The 20,197-nt window shown below is 38.5% G+C and overlaps 1 protein-coding gene across 1 annotated transcript in view; it reads left to right on the forward strand.

Annotated features, from left to right (window-relative positions):
* Nucleotides 1-2,842: 2,842 nt before the first annotated feature.
* LOC140231511 (leucine-rich repeat-containing protein 45-like) overlaps nt 2,843-20,197 on the forward strand; it is a 32,597-nt gene continuing 15,242 nt past the window's right edge. The window contains exons 1-8 of the mRNA XM_072311646.1: nt 2,843-2,929; nt 8,048-8,390; nt 12,470-12,602; nt 13,648-13,826; nt 14,171-14,299; nt 14,900-15,012; nt 16,138-16,274; nt 17,539-17,674. Of these exons, the coding sequence (XP_072167747.1) occupies nt 8,105-8,390; nt 12,470-12,602; nt 13,648-13,826; nt 14,171-14,299; nt 14,900-15,012; nt 16,138-16,274; nt 17,539-17,674 (1,113 nt within the window). The 5' untranslated portion in view covers nt 2,843-2,929; nt 8,048-8,104. The remainder of the gene's footprint in view (nt 2,930-8,047; nt 8,391-12,469; nt 12,603-13,647; nt 13,827-14,170; nt 14,300-14,899; nt 15,013-16,137; nt 16,275-17,538; nt 17,675-20,197) is intronic.

Here is a 20,197-nt window from a genome sequence, read left to right on the forward strand (position 1 = left end):
TCATTATGCTACTCTCGCGCATGCTTTGTAATGTTTTCTTTGCATGTATTTCTAAGTGCGACCAAGCAACCTTAATGAGCCTGATCAAACTGATCAAGGTGAATAATTTGTTGTACAACTCATTCTATGTATATATCAGATGGTTGCAGGGCTTTGTAAAACTCTTGTATTTAATACTCTTCAGTGGCGGATCCAAAAGAAATAAAAAGAAAAAAATCGGGGGGGGGGGTGTGTTCCCCCTTTGATTTTTTAATTTTGTAAAGGCGCCTCCCCTTTACGGAATTCCTGGATCCGCCCTGCTCTTGTTTGTGTAGGAATTCTCTCTGTGCATGAACGGATTTTTACTGTGATCAAGCAGTATAGGCGCAGAGGGGAGTGCTAAATCAGCTGCTTTCATGTTTTTCTTAATCCTATATATAATTTTATGAAAAAAAATTAATAAATTAGAATACAAAAAAAGTGTACTGGAAGGTGGCGGGAGAACGGGCGTTTAGGCTATTTAATGCTCACGGTTGAGTGAAGGGGCAATACTCCCCCTCCGCCTTCCCGTCTATGTGAAGAATTATACACGGTAGAGCCTTGGGAAAGTTAAGGGATTCTCTTGAGTCCCACAGCCCGTGAAAAGGTACGATAGATTCCCGAGATAGAGTTCTCCAAGCAAAGGAGAGCGATCGCGCAAGGGGATGGACAGGTGTGGGATGGAGTATAGGCACTTTGATATGATATTATTCGGTATGTGTGCACAAACGACAAACAAATATGAGGCATGTTCTTAATTCAGAAAAAAGGATTTAACTCTGTTTTGTATGTTTCGAAATTTAACGAGCCAAAGACGATGCCCTTTAAGCGTAAATGTGTTCTTTCGTTGAAGGATTTACCAAGTTCATGTCTTCACGATAATTTTATGACATGCCCTGCACCCCCCCCCCGCATACACACACACACACACACACTGACACACACACTCTCTCTCTCTCTCTCTCACACACACACACACTCACACACACACACACACACACACACACACACACATCAAAAACAAACAAACACATATACAATTGCTCTTCGTTAAAAAAAAAAAGAGGAAAAAATGGCAACAGAAATATAGACAACAATTAAAACTCATAAACCCTCTCCTGGGGTTCTGCCCGATCCAAAGATTCTTCGATTGTCGAACAGCTTTCGTACTGCTGTAGGCATTGTACCTGAATACTGTCATGTCCATGCATTGTGGCTTCCTTATTGTGGTTTAAATTACACATTGCTTGAATGTGCGGGTAGAAACTTCATTTGTACAACCTTGGTTTCCATGAAATTTGTCTGTTGATGTCACGTTTTCTACCATTACACGATATACTTTTATTTTTTCTTTCAACTCATTTGGCAGAACTTCATTCTAAAAGCAGGAAAGATTTATTGTTTTGATTATTATACAATCTCTACTTTACATCAAGATAACTTTTCTGGTACAACTCTTTCTCTCGTTAAGTATAAACTCAATTCTTTGCCAATGAATGTGATTCGTTGTTAAGTCGATGCTTGTTTATCCTATTACATGTGATTGACAGGACTCGAGTTGTCATTCTCGCAAAATTATAGTGATTTGAATTGTAATGTGTCGTTAAACCAATCGAAGAACAAGAGCAGGCGATAATGTCACACTGCCTTCATGATGACATGTGTACGTCTGCCCTTGTTTGGTATATGCAACCTGTTTATCTTTTCTTTGTTATACAGAACAAAAACAAGGTGCACTTTAACAACATAATATCACATGAACTGATAGGACACAGCCTAAATCACAAACTTATTGCACTGCACTTTGCATGACCTGTGATGTGTCTGACTTTCGAATCCTTTCCGTTGCCCGCGATGTTTTAAGTTCGGAAGAGTCTTTCTGTCTACGAATGTATCACCTTACTTAAGGATATCCGCGGAAGATTATAAGCCCTGCTGTAAAATATGCTGTAGCAAAGGAACACGGAACAAGCACGCATGCATATGTGATAAAACTGCAAAGAAATAGTGCAGATAAACAGAAGTTCCGGTGATATTGTTACTGTTCGCCGACTTACAAACAGGATGATCATATCATCTTTGATAGGCCAATTGCGTGTTCGACGATCTTTTTACTCAACAATATGGTTCAAATTAATCGACCTTCCGCTCACCAGTTTTGGGTTTGTTGTTCTCTTGAAAAGCTATATCTCTCCCTTGCTTTTGTTAAAAATGAAGAGACAGCAAAATGAGATTTAAAAAAAGCGTCGGTCCTAGAGCTTGAACAATATTTGATAAACAATACACACTAAAATATGGACACAAATCAGATATCAATAATTATTTATTCCATTGTTCTTGTTCATGCTTTAAATTCGGTTTTACTTGCAGCTTGTGACATTGATAGGTCTGTTAATCTCTCTATGATATCAAATTACGTTATCACTCATCGACCCTTTGTGGCTATAGATCTCTTCGGATGATTTGCAACAGTTAAAACTATTCAATAATACATGCACATGAGGTCGTACAGTTTGAATGATTAAAAGTTGTAATTGTCATCTGACAACCAAACCCAAGCTAGGGGGTGTTTCATCAATTTAGTCAGCGCTGACAAGTTGTCAGTCTCTGACAATTTCAGCAAAACTCTTGGTTTTGATTGGCTGAGAGGCTCTGGTCACTGACTGTTACTATGATTATTGTCAGAGACTGACAACTTGTCAGCGCTGACTAAATTGATGAAACGCCCCCTGAGTATCTCCTAGCTGTCGGCGGAAAGCGAGGGCGCGCTTCTCATTTGAATTTATTTGTCAACAAACAAAACTGTTTGTTTTCTCCTGGTGTACTCCTGAATCTGCCTCTGTTTTCACATGTGAACTGGTGAACAACGAGTAATTTAGATATTTCATATCTCTTTGAGTGACATAAAAAGGTAAGGCGTGCATGTAGAATGCAAATGTTGTTATGAATTGCTGAAAATACTCACAAGAAAGCAAACTTTTTTTTGTTTTTTTTCTGTCAAGGTTGTTGTCATTGGTTAGTGTAGTCCCATACGAGTATATCGACGTTCGTACTTGGGTCGCTCTATAAAGTTCCAACGTCTCATTACTTGATTACCTCGGGCCTTCATCATCATGCCTTCATTTTATCAGCTAATTTACTCTTATACTGCCAAGTCGACAACTGGCGGCTTTTTTACGCTTGTTACGCTAATTTTATGATGTATTCGGCAAAATCGTGAAATAGGCCCCACCGGGCACCGCAGTGCGCGTGCACCCGTGCGTTAGCAAGCAAGAAGGGTAGGTCCTAGGGTTAGGGTTAAGGGTTAGGTAGGGTTGTATTTATGGTTAAATTGGCCGTTAATTTAGTCGAGGGACATCAGGGAGTCCTTCCGTGAAGAAAGGGAGGACGAAAGATGCTATGCTGTGGAAATCGGCCCCACTGCTGTATCAATTTCGCGTAAACGCCGTTTGGTGGGGCCGCACTGATTCACGAGTATTATACTGTGGAAGGAAGCCCCACTGCCGTGCTTACCTACCGATGAACGCCACACGGTGGGGCTGAATTCACGAGTATAAATAGGCGAGCTGCCGTAGTATCAATAGTACGGACACGCAGTGGTGGGGCTAACCGCAGCAGCGACCCCATACGGACAAATACGTACCGTTACAGCGCCCCGCGACGGGGTTATGGTGGGGCCTATTTCACGAGTACAATTGTATGCCACGTATTCAGGTATTAGAACCGGTAAACTGTAATTTACTCTTTACACTGTGACATCCAAATCTACGCTGACAACACCAAAATATATGGTGAAGTCTCAACAATTCACCACCAGAATCTAATGCAGGAAGACTTGGATAAAGTAATCGGTACGGGTTGGGGTTGCTGGTGCGGTTTGCATTTGGGCAGAGTTAATCCCATGACAACTTAAAGGTAGGGAATCCCATTTGCATGCCTTTTAAATGAAGAGTTGTATAAATACAGTGGTATTTTGAAGAGAGTATCATTTTAGGAACTCCCATAAAGTATTGAAAGAGGAAGGTAACATTTAGTACATTTTTATTGACCGTTAGATTTTGAATTGAATTTTTTTCGGGGCTCACCGTAAATTCCAGTACATTACTAGGCTACCTTTGCAGACCCATGCACTGCATGTGTGTCCATCATGTATATTTTGTGAAGAAAGTTCATCAAAACTTACAAACATTTCTATAATATACGTTCTTGCCACACACTCTATATGTTATTACATCAGCTCTTATACTTTTAGATTTGTGTTTATATATAAAAAATACAGAAGACTGCAACAAAAATGCTAAGTGTGGCTGACACACAGAACTACTGAGTAGTTGAGTTTTGTGCATTATTCAAATTGTAGATAACTGTTGACTTCCAAATTTCTCAGCAGTGGCCTAAACAAGTCCCCTGAGGTTCATATTTAATGTTTTGCTGCATTTTGGGAGGTCTGTAAAAGGTATCCCCTACCTTTAATATGAACAACCAGGTTTTGCAGGAGACCGCCATGGAGAGGGACCTTAGTTGGAGTCATCATTGACAACGAACTGGCCTTCCAAGAACATGTTGCCAAAACTGTGAACAGGGCCAATCAGATGTTGGGACTGATCAAGAGAACGTTCACTAGGATCTCCAGGGAGACATTACCAAACTCCTATTCATGACTCTCGTACGTCCTCTGCTTCTAGAGTACAGGAACGTGATTTGGCATCCGAGGTTCAAAGCAGAAGCAGAGAAGATTGAAAAAGTCCAAAGAAGAGCAACGAAACTAGTCCCGGATCTCAGACACTTGCCTTATCAGGAGAGACGCGTAAGCCTTGGAATGTACTACCTACATTACAGAAGGCAGAGAGGTGACATGATAGAAGTATATAAGATGATGAATGAAGTTGTGAATGTTGACCCCAAGATTTATTTCATCTCAGCTATACATGGTAGCACAAGAGGACACCATCAGAAGTTATTCAAACAAAGATGTAGTACGACCTGAGAAGAAATACTTTCAGTCAAAGAGTGGTCGACTCTTGGAACAGTCTCCCTTCATCAGTAATCTTAGCTCCTTCGCTTAATACCTTCAAGTCCAGGTTGGACAAGCACTGGTCCTCCCTACACCAATCTCTTTCTTCCCTAATGATGTATAGTCCGTTCACCCACATGCACGTACACCAAGTTTTAGGTAGGATCATGTGCAACTAGGAAGGAACGACTGGAAGTCTCGACAGGACTACCTACTACTTCCGTACACTGATGATGATGATGATGACAGTGACAGTGTCCAGTAGTGCAGTGCTCTGTGAAAAATATTAACAATAAATTTACTCCTTTTCCGCGATATCTAACATTAAATTCAATGCGATGTCATCATCATCATCATCATCTGGTACAGGAAGAAGGCGTTGGCCTGTAACTCCTGATCACTGCTTCTTATTTGGCCTGTACTTAACTGAGTACAGCATGCGCAGGAGTGGAGTCATGGGAGATCAAAATGATGCTCCCACCAATATTTGTCAATATATTTTTTGAATTTTTCAGTTGTTGACAAGACCACTATATAATCCGGCAAGCTGTTCCAGTCCTGTATTGTACGTCTGCTGAAAGACTTGCTTCTAACATCCAATCTGCAATGTTCTCTTTGGATCTTGAAACAGTGCCCTCTTGTGATTCTACTTGTAGGTTGGGAGAAGAAGTGGTCCTGTGAGATGTTGACAAGTCTGTGCATGATTTGATGAACAGCAATCATGTCTTGAAACAGTGCCCTCTTGTGATTCTACTTGTAGGTTGGGAGAAGAAGTGGTCCTGTGAGATGTTGACAAGTCTGTGCATGATTTGATGAACAGCAATCATGTCTCCTCTTCTTCTTCTGTAGAACAGAGAGTACATGTTCAGATGCTTAAATCTTTCTTGGTATGAGAGGTCCTTACATGATTTCACGAACCAATTTGGTTGCCTTCTGCTGGACTCTTTCAATTTTCATTGCGTCTTCTTTGTACCTGTTGTGCCATGGAACACTCCCATATTCTAGGTGTGGTCTAATTAGGGTCTTGAACAAAATTGGTAGTGTTGCCTTATCCAGTTGTGAGAAAGTTCTCTTTATTACTCCCAGTAGTTGATATCCCTTACTAACCGCTGATGACACATGTTGGTGGAAATTCAGCTGGCAGTCAGTTATCACTCCAAGATCCTTTTCGGCTTTTACTGGTTGCAGATTTTTCCTTTGCATGCGGTAATTTCCCTCAGGATTTCTCTTACCGATGTGGAGTACTTTGCATTTGTCCTCAGTAAAAGGCAACTGCCATCTCTCAGACCATCTATGTAGGTTGTTTAGGTCGTCTTGGAGGTTATTGATCTGTGCTGGTGTGTTCACTGCATTATACAGCTTTGTGTCGTCAGCAAATAGGGCTACTTCACTCTTCCTCACGTCAAGTGGTAGGTCATTAATGTAGATCAGGAAGAGGACTGGTCTGAGGACACTGCCTTGCGGTATCCCGCTTGTTACTGGTGATCAGTTGGAAAATTCTCCATTTACGAAGACGATGATGATGATGATGATGATGATGATGATGAAGGCATGATGATGGAGGCCCGAGGTGATGAAGTCTATTTAAACGTTAGTGTTAATGTCTAACGTTAATGTCAATGGGCTCCCAAGTGGAGCTTCGTGACATTTATCATGTTGACAAGGACTAGGCCTGATGAGAAAATTATAGCAGGCGCCTATACGATAAGAGCTGAATTCAACTTTTTTTTTTTTTTTAAATGTAAATCGACTCATTCATTTGACATTGGTCTGCATCTAATTTTACATTGAGCAGTCTGAGCTCTGCAGATGTCTCATCGGACTGATCTTGTGTTGGTCAGTCACTTGCTTACCATTCTTAGTCCCTACCTTAAATATGAAATTAAATGTGTTTGCACTAATTGATAACAGTTGCAGTCTTGAAATTATTATTATTATTGTTTGTAATGTTTGTAATATTTACATTATCACCATCTTCATCTTTCATTGTTGTTTATACATTTGTACTAGCCTTATTATCACTCAAATGACATTAGCATCATCATGATTGTAAGTCTACGCTGTCTAGATTGTAGTCTTGTGTGGGATCTAGGAACTGCATTTCTCATCTGACTTCATTCAACTTGCCATTTGAACACCTTTTTTTTTTCCCTCCTGGTAACTTGAAAGATTTGTTGCATGATATTGGACAGATAACTCAACGCTGCGCACTGGCACTGGTCTGAAGGTCCAGGATCAGTGAACTTCACTGTTGGACCAACAAATTTTTCAGGAATGGACAGTAAAACATGAAAAAACTGGGTACCTACTGGTCTGACCTACAGGTCGGATCCGGAATTGGACCAGTAGAAAAAATGGGTCAGTGTGCAGCCCTGGTTAACTTCAGTTTCAGATTATGCAGGCAGTATACACCATGATGCATGGCTCATTAAGAAGGAGTTATTTTGAGCGACAACATGACAGTTGACCGTGATATTGACGCTTCTCAATGACTGATTTTGTTCAAATTTATGTGAGTGATTGGAAATAAGCTATTTAGTGTCCTTTGATTTTGGTGCAATTTTGGCTTCTGGAATTCAAGATATCTACAATTATACAAAAGTACATGAGCACCATTTGTTCTACATCCATGCACAGTTCTGATTGGAAAGTGGCAGTGTGATATCACAGCAGCAAATTTTGCAATGTAATGTAGGAACATGAACCTGTTACTCAGACTAGTATACTCCTCCAAGACTAGTCTACAAGGGATTAAAGTACTGGTAGTCAGTATGACAAGAGTTGTTCACTTTGCCACTAATGTAATTTTTCATTAGGCAAAGACAAAAATCTAAGAAATATGAAATAAAGAATAAAGGTTAACTGTTTATGTTGTGATTATCCAAGCCAGTTAAGATAGTATGCATGCTGAAATAAGCCCATGGTACAATGTTATTGGTGTAAGTTATGACACACCACACACCGGTATTCCTGACTTGTGACAGTAACTGCACCCCTTTATTATGCACAATGCAGTGATGTATATGGTGCCGGAGCATTTGTCATACCAAGGGGCATAGCAGTGACAGAGTCATGGAGGCGTTTAAGGTGGTCTACTTGCAGATCTGTAGAGAGCATGGTATTTCGCCTCAACAGAGTGTCTTAGCACAGCTAGCTCCCACCTTGAGAGGGGGCCCTGGATCTTCTAAGAGGGGTTCACAAAGCACTCCTGGAACGGCTGGAGCCTCCTCTCCCTCAACATTGGACCTCTCCACCATATCTCTGACTGCCCAGACATGCTCTGTGCTGGGGTCGGCTCTGGCCACCAACCACAGCTTTCAGGAAGTGCGACTGGCAGACTGCATGATCGGTGATGAAGGTTAGTGGTGCAGCTCTGTGATTAATCTTTTTGCTGTTGGTCTGGTTACTGTGGAGAACACTCATTTTTAAATGTTTGTGGTAGAAAAAAGAAATATAAGTGCAAGTGTGTATTATTTGTAAAAACAAAGAGAAGTTCAAATAGTTTTCCTGAAGCAGCAAACACTTGAATTGAATAATTGAATTGAATAACTGAAACTGCACTGGTCTTGCACTCGAGACACAGTGAACAGTTCCAGCATGTTTATTTTCATATTTCACTTGACATCAAAATACATCCAAAAAAAGAATACAAACCAAGTAAGATACAAAATATGTCATACGTCGGGAAATGAACAGAAAAAAGTGTGTCAGCATACACAATGTACATAAGACTATTCTCTATAACTTGTGAAATATGATGGAACCGCAAAAGCAAAGCTTGTAAACGCAGGTTCCATGAAAAAATACCGGTGTAAATTTGCTATGCAATCAATGGAGATAGGACACAAAGTAATAATGACGAAACGATTATGAAAGCTAAAATATCAAAGTACAAAGGGAAAAAGAAATAAGAGAATAAAAAGAAAAAGTGAAAAAAAAAACAAAACAAAAAACAAGAACCCAAAGAATAAGAACTAAATGAAAATATGGCATATATTAGGTACACAAGTATATACGTGCACATTATCTATAATCAACTTCATAATGAGTTCAAAATGTTAATACAAATACGGGTGCAGTGATTATATAACGGGAGCATAAACCAGAAATATACATTGAACGAGGATACTGCGCATATAACATATTGAAATATTCTAATCAGACTGATTATATTCATTTATTAACATTAATTTCAATTTTTGTTTAAATGTAAACATACTAGAACAATTGATTAAATCGGCGGGAAGATCATTCCAGAATTTAGGTCCGGTAAAAACAATTGTTTTTTGAGCAAGGAGTGTGCGAGTACGTGGAAGGTGAAATGATTCTCTTTGTCTTGTGGGGTAAGCATGGACGATATAGTTTTTCTGAAACATATGAGTAAATACGTCAGGCAAGCCGTTTGCTGATAACTGAAACATAAATGTGCCTAAGTTGTATAAAAACAAGTCAGCAACCTTAAGGAGTCTGTTTTCAAAGAAGAAATAATTCGTGTGACAATAATAATCGGCTAGATTTATTGAACGAATAGCCCGTTTTTGTAGTTTGAAAATTTTATCAATGTATAATTTGGCACAGTTTCCCCAGGCAAGTATTCCGTAACAGAGGTAGGGTAAAATGAGCGTTGAATATAAGTTTTTCAAAATATACTTTGGAAAAAAATGTTTTAGCTTATTTAGAATCCCAGTATTTCTCGAAAGCATTTTAGATAAATAATTCATGTGATATTTCCATGTTAATTCATGGTCAATATGAAGACCTAAAAATTTAAACGATTCAACTTGAATCAAACTATTATTATTCATTTTTATATCGCCAGGCAAATGGATCACAGAATTACTAAATAACATATAAACAGTTTTGTTTATATTAAGAGACAACTTGTTTGCTTGGATCCACATTTGAACCGACTTAATTCTCTGTTCACTACATCTAGAAGGGTTGTTGGGTTTCGATGGGAAAAAAAGATATTAGAATCATCGGCAAAAAGAAGAAAAGATAAAACATTAGATGAATTTTTGAAATCGTTTATATAAAGAATAAACAAAAGTAGGCCTAAAAGGGATCCTTGAGGGACCCCACAAGATAGTGTTTTTAAGTTGGAACTGAAGCCGTTGATATTTACAAACTGTTTCCTGTTAGTTAGGTAGCTCCTGAACCAGTCCAAGGCCTTTCCACGTATCCCATAGTGCGAGAGTTTGTATAGCAAAATACCGTGATCGATAGTGTCAAAGGCCTTGGACAGGTCCAGAAATATACCAACAGTATGTGACGAGTCGTCAATAGCGTGGGCTACTTTATCGATAAAAGCAAGCACAGCATGAGTAGTAGAGTGTTTTTTCCTAAATCCAAATTGAGACTCACAAAAAATATTGCATTCGTTTAGGAACTTAATTACACGAGAATATATCAACTGTTCAAGAATCTTAGACATCGCAGTCAAAAGAGAAATTGGACGATAATTACTTACATCTTGCTTGTTACCTTTTTTATAAATCGGAACAACTTTAGCAATTTTCATTTGACTAGGCACTACGCCAGTAACAAGGGACAGATTAAATATATGTTAAAGGAGACAATATTGCCGATATAATATTTTTCAGTAAAAAATTTGTAATACCATCATGTCCAGCACTCTTTTTTGCTTTCAACTTCAGAACTACATCCCTCACCTCGTATTCTTGGATGGGAGTAAAAAACACAGATTGAGGATTTGGATCAGTTAGAAAATAATGAAATTCTTTATCTGTTACTGGGATATTACTAGCAAGACTGGGGCCTAAATCAACAAAAAAATCATTAAACGCATTAGCAACATGTACCGGATTTTGGATCGAGATACCATGCTGAGATATTTCCTTCACTTGTTCCGATTTATCTTTAACTCTGAGAACTTCATTAATCACCTTCCACGTACTCTTGGTATCATTTTTGTAAAGTTCAAACTGCCTCGTGAAATACCTCCTCTTAGCAAATCTCAAAGTTGTTGTAAGAATATTACGATAACATGCATATTTACCTTTCGTATTTTCATTCGGATTCCTCTTATATTTACAAAATAAATTATTCTTATGATTGATAGACTTAAGGAGGGATTTGGTGATCCAAGGCATTCTTGGTGTTTTTTTATAGGTAGAACGGGTGGATTGTCGTAAAGGAATAATTTCATCATAAAGCCTAGAAAATTTATCCAGAAAAGTATGAAATGCAGTTTCTGCATCATTATCAATACCAAAAACTTCTTCCCAGTTAGCAGTCAACAATCTCTCCCTGAGTCTATCAATGTTGCTCTCAGAAAAATCACGAAAAGTAAATCTTTGAGTCTTAAGACAACAGCTTTTCACAAGAGGAACCTTGGCGTATATCGGGAAATGATCAGATATATCAGATACTATAACACCAGATGATACAAACGAAATATCGTTAGAAAAAATATTGTCTATCAAGGTGGATGATGTATCAGTCACACGGGTAGGTTTTCTAATTAACGGTATAAGATATTTGGATAACATCAGGTCTAAAAATTCTTGGCAGTGGACATTTTCATTGTAATGAAGCAAATTCAAATTAAAGTCCCCCATGATAAAAATATTCTTTTGGTGTAGGGAAGGCGTTAGCAACAAATCAGAAAACGTTTCAAAAAAGTCCCGGAAATTGGAAGAAGGCGGCTTATAAACTTCACCAACTACAATATTCTTTTGTTTTGATATTTCAATTTCAATAAAAATACATTCCAAACTATCACACATTATATTTAAATCCTTCAATATTTTAACTTCCAAATTGTTTGTAACAAAAAAACCTACACCACCCCCTCTCCTGTCAAGCCTATTATTCGAATGAAAAGTATACCCTGGAATAGAATAAAATGAAGACGGCAAGTTGCTTATCCAAGTCTCTGATACACCAATAACAGAACAATCAGATTTCACTTGATTTAAAAATGTTTCCAGCTGATCAACCTTTTTATTAAGACTTCTGATATTATAATGCAAAAGAAGAAGTTCACTCACAGGAGTCTTTTGCATTTGTTCAATCATTTCATTCACGGAATAATAATTAGTGGTAATGTTGTAAGCTAACCGATCATTGGGATCAAAATCAAATCGCAGCTCAGGTGTGGCCGTGTAAAGGGACGGTAAAGATACATGACTTGAAAGCAGAAGAGTGATTAAAAAAAAAAATGTTACAGAAAGAAACATACTACATCAATAGTACTGTTTGCCAGACTTTGCTACACATTTTATGACAAAAAAAAAGAAAAGAAAAAGAAAAAGAAAATGAATGATTTTGTACCAACATTTTAGCATTCATTTGGATACTTGTTTAAAGTATTGGGTACCTTATATGAACAAGTTAATGGTTCTCTAGCATTAAATGAATCAAGTACTCTTGCAGGTCAAGAGCAGATCATTCAAGAAGTGTCTTTTGTTCCAGGTGCCAAGCCCCTCCTCCATGGTTTGTGTTCTAATGCATCTGTCAGAGCTTTGGACCTGAAAGGAAACAATTTGAGGTCAGGGAGTTCAGACAGTGTGGGCAAGCTACTCCGGCAGAATCACACCATTAGAAGGTAATACCTCCAGAGGGTCGGCCTCCTACCAGAAATATGTATAAACTTCCTCCTCAAACAGAATTGTGTAGTGCAAAGGAGGTCCTGTGTGTGCACTAATCCACCAGGAAAAGACGGAGGTCTGCTGTCGGCACTTCTATACTGTCATGAAGTGTCAAGCTGTGTAATGAAAAAACAAAAACAAAACAAAACAAAACAAAACAAAACACCCAACAACAACAAAGGCCACCAGGCTTGAGCCTATCCCAGCTTCTAAAGTGTAATAAGACATAAGGTCACAGGTCATCCCTTGGTTCGCTGATCATGAAATAAGTACACTCCATGCTTTATAGAAGAGCTACTCAAGGGTGAGTGTTAGGAGTGACTGTCATAGATAGGTGACCAGTGTAAATGGGTTTGTCACTATTATTGTTTGTAACACACATTACACTGACAAAATCAGTGCAAGTCGTCTTGTTCATGTCCATGGACTGACATTGTAATTAGAAGATATATAACTGTCGAGTTGCTTTATACATTCTTGTGTAGGCTTTTTTGCACACAACAAATTTAAGCAATTATTAATTGAACATATTCTTAAATATTTACTTCTGGATGAAAACAGAAATACATTTAGAACAAAACGGTGGTGGCTTGCTGTGCTCGACAGGTGGTCAATATATGCAAGGTATATGTCACTTTGTTTTCTGGGAGGGGGTATTTTCTTGTTGTGTGGGGCGAATGACTGCCAAAGAGAGGTGTCAGATATGTTTTGACTCTATTCTCCTTAGTATGAATTCTCTCAGACGAGGTTTCTTTACTCATTGTATTAAAGTGCCATGTACATCTTATCACAGTCTGCCCTGTGTTTTGATGACATGCAATGTGCAGAGAATCTAACAAGCAAAACTTAATTTGTCATCCTTTTATCCAAATGTAAAACTGGCATTGCACCAAAAATAACTTAGCCTCATCTCAGTGTTTCTCTTGTAATTTGATAATCTTTGATTAAGATATTATAATGTGTATCTGATGAACGATGTTATTGTGAACTTTGCTGTACCAGATTATGTCTGGAGTGGAACAGTCTTGGATTGGATGGTGCAAGGTTTGGCGTTGTGGCTGAAGGACTGTCTGCTAACAATAGCCTTGAAGTGTTTGACCTGAGAAACAACCAGGTCAGCCATGACGGTGCTGATCATCTTGCCACAGCAATCTCCAGAAACAGCTCAATAAAGACCATTGGTAAATCATCTTACTACTCAATGTACTGTAACCATAAAAGATACACACTTAATTGTCTTTATAGTGCACTTTTTTTTTTTAAGTTAACCACCATTTTGTGTTCCTACACATTAAACTTTTGTGTATGTTTGTAATTTCTGCTCTGCTGCAGAGAACTGATTTCATGAATCTTCTAACTTCAGCAGAATACAAGTGAGTGGAAATAAGGAGGCAAAGCATTCATCTATTATTTCATAGATGAGTAATATTATTTATGATAATTGTGTGTTTGTGAATTGAATTAATAGAAAATTTGTTGAAGTCAAGGTATTCATCATGAGCAAACTTGTCCTTTTCTCTGTAAGATCTGAGGTGGAACAATGTTGGCATTGTAGGTGGTAGAGCCCTTTTAGCTGGCTTGAAACACAACCACAGCATCACGTCCATAGAGCTGGCAGGCAACAACATCCCACAGGACATCATCAAGGCTATTGGTAAGCAGTGGCATTGAACCATTCAAATGGGAAAGATTGTAGAAATTATGGGTATTTTTGTAATGGATATCAGTCCAGAAGATTGTCATATCAGTCTTTGTTACTGGCTAATGCTTTGAATTAGTCCCACTAATTGCTATTCTTGTTTTTATATTTTAAGACCAGGCCATATTAATCTGAAGTAAACTGAATGAATGATTTGTATGAATGTTAACATTATCCTTGCTTTCAAAATTGCCCTTTTAGGAATTGATTCCTTTAAAGTATGAGTAAATTCTGCAGATGTTTTCAAGATCTGTAGATGTGATTTTTGTATAAATGCAGAAACCCATGTTCATGAAAGAGACCAAAATATGTAGATGTATTTTATAACTGCTGAGGGCATCAGATGCACAAGCTTAAAGTTTCCATAGTATAAAAGTGTCGGATGTAAATCAAAGCTGTGATAAGAGAACCTTGGAGTGAATGTTATGACTTGTCTGCTGCTATGAGAAGACATATTATGCTGTAATAAATCTCCATCAACAGGATACCCTCACAGAGATTTGGGAATGTAGTAGTTTCTTGCATTCTATGTTTTGTTTTGTTTTTGTGTGTAAGGTCTGCTAGAAGAGAGGAACAAGGAGCGAACCAGCTTGGCTGCCTCCCACCAAACCAGACAGGACATCTTATCCAGAGAGATCAGGCAACTCAAGAATGAAAAAACCCAACAGGTGCGTCTTTTAGTAAGGAAATGACATGATTTGGCTCTCATCACATCCCTCTTGCATTTCTTGTGGATTATCAGTACCACATTGTGTGAAAGAAAAAAAGATGCAGAGGCCAATACTGAGGCTTGCCATCATGGTCATACCCCCCCCCCCCCACTTTTGACTGGAATTATCCATTCATTGATGACATCTGAAGCGCTTGCAATTTCTGATACTGAATCTTCAGTAAGTTCTTAATAGTGAAATATAAAAATGTCCTACTAGTGTGCATTGAATGTTCTGCTGCTTTCATTGACATACAGCCATTACAAAAGGAAGGTGACAAATAATCATGACCAAAAACAGTGATAATCGCATGTGGTCGACTGTAGATCAAACTGCCTCTTTATTTCATATGGTATGATATGATGATAGTCCCATGGTGATTAGTGTGGTGACTGTAGTTACATTGTCCAGACTTGTATCTACAGTATGGTGTCATTACACATGCTAATATATCATTCATATATTTCATTATGTGATGTACAAGGAAGAAGTTCACCCCAAAATATATGTGCATTGCATAAATGCAGCAATATCAGTAGAACACATCAGTGAAAGTTTGAGGAAAATCTGAGAATACATCCAACATTTTTGAATTTTTAAAGTTTCAGTGCCACCATTGCTAGATGAGAAGACTACAACAGATTGTGACATTGCTGTAGGACAACAAATTAAAGAAAATATAAACAGAATTCAACATGCTGTCATATTTCTAGCAAAAAGAAAGCGCACATGATTTATGTCTTTTAGAAAGCAGGGAACGAGGGAATGTGTAGTTTTCATTTAAAAAGAAATTGTGGAATTCTCTTTATATTTTCTGTATATCGTTGTCCTGCAGTGACATCACAAACTGTTGTAGCCATCTCATCCTGATCCAGCAATGGTGCGTGCACTTAATCTTTAAAAACTCAAAACATTTGAAGGGATCATCTGATTTTCCTGAAACTTCACATAAGTTATCTTGTAATATTGCTGCATTCACTCAATCCACACATATATTTGAGTGAACTTGTCCTTTAAAGTATGGTGCCATGAACATTGTAGAGAGAGGTGCTTACATGACAGTGTCATTGGCATTGTGCACAGGCCAGAGATCTTCTTCAGAAGATTGACCAGCAGAATGACCAGATGGGAAGGACGAAGCGAGATTCCAGTAAGAAGCTCAGGATGTTGGAGGAAGCACTGGCAGAGAGGAAGTCAGCCTTCAATGCCATTGCTGCCAAGTAAGCTTTAAGCACCAACAACTTGACACATCTCTACACTGTGTACAACTACAACTGGATGGGAAGACACTTTGTGTTGAGTTGCATATTATTGTGGTACTCCACCTAATACTGTATACGCCATATATTTACTGTTAGAGAGTCTAATTTTTTTGCCAGTCGGGACTTCTTGTCAGTTTCTCGAGTGTTTAAATTTGCGATTGTGGAGTACAGTACTGAACGGAGAAATGCATGCGTGCACATCACATTATGTTGGGGATCAGAGTTGATATTTTTGTTTGTTTTTAAATTCGCGGATGCCACCTGACTCACGAAATTTGCGAAAATAAAAACGTCACGAAATATTCAGCATACACAGTAGATTCACAAATAGACCTTTGCATCCTGCCAAGTGTTCAGTTATAGCCAGGATGGATACATCATGAATGCCAGTGAATTCCATCACTAGAATCTGTCATCCTTCTTTTGCTTGAAACACATGGGTGTCTTTACCCCTGTGGATTACATTGGTACTAAACCACAAAATTAGTCAGTTACATTTGTGCATGTAAGAGCCATTCCAAAGTTTCAGACCCAAGCATGGTGGAAGACATGCAACCAGTAGGCAAAATACTTATTACACAACACACCAGTCAATTCAATTCAATTCAATTCAATGATTTTGGCACTAGTTATTGCTGTGTGAACTTATTGAGAGTTGATATATAATCAGGAGCTTAATACTCATATGTTATATCTTGTGCTTCCAGTAAAAATGAAACAATATCCTGCCGCATGAATGCAGATTATACTAGTTCACTAAAGAATGTGTAGTTTACAGAAAATTGATATTTAATGTATGACAATTTACATGATGTGACTTTCAATCAGGACTAAGTGATTGTAAGTTGGCACTGATTGTAACACAAGTACGCAGCTGAATGGATGCATACAATATAAATGGAGATATATTCATGGACAGAGCAAAGGCAGTGTTCCCATACGTATTCCCCCAAAATGTCCCCTGGGGTTGTTTCAGCTTTATGAAACACCCCCAATATTGCTTATGATCACTGAACATTCTGTAAGAAATAATGTCAAAGGGCTCAACTAGAGAGTGTGAGATAATTTCAAGATGGCATTGATCATATGCTTGATCACTGGTTTGATGGTTTCATATCTTGACCTAAGTGTAGATACATGTACGTAGCTTTCACATGACACTCCACCTGTTTATTCAGGAATCACATTTCTAACACATGTCTGATACATGTCACTGTGGCAGGTTATCAAAGACAGAGGCAGAGCTGTCATTGGCTGAAAGGAAGTCACATGACCTGAGTACAGTCCTAGAAGACACAAGGCAAGAAATGTCCACCATGATGACATCTCAGCAGAGAGAAATGCAGGCGGCAAGAGAGGTTTGTTTCTTCTAGAATTGGCACTCTGTATCATGAGATTAGAAGCCTTTTATTTACTGTGTGTAGACAATATTACTGTTCTCCATCATTTCTCATGTGATTTGAACTGCCTGGTCTTGTACGTTTTACCTAACTGTTACAAGCACCAAAGGTTAACCCAGAGAGGTTGGCATTTTTTTTCATGAGCTTCTAGTTTACATTTACATGAGCTGTTCAGATCATTGTCACCCATACACCTTAAAGGATAAGTCCACCTTCATGTACATAAGGATTGAGAGAATGCAGCAATATTAGTAGAACACATCAGTGAAAGTTTGAAAAAAATCGGACCATCTATTCAAAAGTTATGAATTTTTTAAGTATCTGCCCAATCACTGCTGGATGAGAAGACTACTACAGTGTATGATGTCACATGTGTACAACGATACAAGGAAAATAAAAAGAGAATTTCACAAAACTTTACTTTTTGAATATAGTGCACATTCCTTCGACTTGTTACTGACGTATGTTAAGGGTAATATTTTTCCCCCTGCCTTCTGAAAGAGAGAAGTTGAGTGCTCTTTTGTTATGCAGGAAAAATGGAAATATGTTGAATTTCCTTTATTCTTTCTTTATATCGTTGTACACCTGTGACATCACAAGCTATAGTAGTCTTTTCATCAAGCCATGACTGAGCAGAAACTTTAAAAATTAATGACTTTTGAACAGATTGTCGGATTTTCCCCAAACTTTCGCTGATGTGTTCTACTAATATTGTTGCATTCACTCAACCCACATGTCTATGAAGGTGAACTTGTCCTTTAAGATAGGTCCTTTTGTGTGCATGAGTCAGAACTGCTGTGGCTCAGTAGATAGCCCATAGAGTCCATTCCAGCGCTTTCCTGAAGGGAATGGAGCCGTACCAAACCTGCACCGGAGGAGCACTCGAACGCTCCTATAAGTGCAGCGTACCGAACTGAACCGAGCCAAAAGTGGACCACTTCCCGATGTGCTCCAAAAAGGTACCAAAAGCGTACCAAAAGTTCACATGTGAAGAATGTGCATATCAGGTACATACTTCAAAATATGAAGAGCTCATTCTCTATGTTTGAGACATCTGTAAGTAGTTTTAAGTGTGCCAGGTGAATGACCCTCTTGCTACAAAATATGTAACCCCTTCTAAAAATAACTCATGAAGTATGCTTTCTCAACAGAGTGCTTGAACCCTCCAAATATTGCAAGTAATATATGGTTCGCTTTGGTTTGTTATTGAGTGCTCAAATACACCCATAGACTCTCTATCATGATGTCCCTGGTTCAAGTCCCCTGGCTGCAGTGGTTGTGTTCCTAGGCGAGGCACTTTATCCTTGTTGCCTAGTCCTTTGAAGGGGACTTCAGCCATCAGACTTGTGGTTGCTTGCCTTACGAGCATTAAGTGTTTCCTTACAGAATCAATGGCTTTCCCACAAAGGGGATAGACAGTCATCATCATGCAGATTTCCACAGTGTTTTGTCTCTTACAGAGGTGATGTTAGAAAGCATGACTCCTTGTCACATCTGATATCACAATATTTGGCCAAAGTACTAGTTCTCCAATTCCTACATTGGCTCTCCATACATCAATGTATCACCTATGAAGTACTTCTTATGGTTTATAAGATATGTAATAACATTGCCTCATCTTATCTCAAGGACTTGATTTCTCTTTGCTCCTCCACTTATAACTTTTAGTGGCCCTAGGCCAACCAGCCACTGCTAATGTGGAGCCCCATGTCACAATGTTCATAGTTGTATTCTGTATCTTCTTAATTCAACTTTTCTGTTCTGTATGAATGCACATAAAAATGCCCATATTAATATTATATTGGATGGCTATGAATGGGATACCAGGGAATATTGCACGAGTTAGGGCCAATATTGCACGAATCGAAGATGAGTGCAATATTGACTCTAACGAGTGCAATATTATACAAATATTCAATGTTTATGAGTGCGATGGTTCCGAATATTACATGAGCGTGCAAGTTTAATCGTTCTATTCAACGACGCGAAGCGGAGTTGAATAGAATGGTTAAACTTGCACCGAATGTAATATTCGGTACCGTCGCACGAATGATAAACATTGAATATTTGTTTTATACAACACATGATATTGAAATATTTAGGCATGGTCTAGAGTCTAGACCAAGGTAGATATGCTTTAACCCTAAATAAGTAGGCCCTAGGTCGAGAACTATGCGAAAGCCTACTCCTATTAAACGTTATGCCTACTATAGCTATACGTAGCGTACTGCCACTGGATGGCTCGATCTGCTGTAGGCCTAGGTCTTGAAAAAAGGTCTAACTAAACCCTATATATAGGGCTAGAGAGTTTGCTTACCACTATTTAAAGCATACTGTATTTGACCACTTTCTTAGTATTTGCTGCTGCACTTCACTCATGATTAGCAATGCGCGGAGATCCTCATCAGAGACGAGAACAAAGCTCGGGTGAGAAGAGGTACAAGTAGGTTTACGTAGCCATGATAACGTAGTGGCGCTTTA

This window comes from Diadema setosum, chromosome 8, assembly GCF_964275005.1.
Source record: "Diadema setosum chromosome 8, eeDiaSeto1, whole genome shotgun sequence".
Classification (NCBI taxonomy): Eukaryota; Metazoa; Echinodermata; class Echinoidea; order Diadematoida; family Diadematidae; genus Diadema; species Diadema setosum.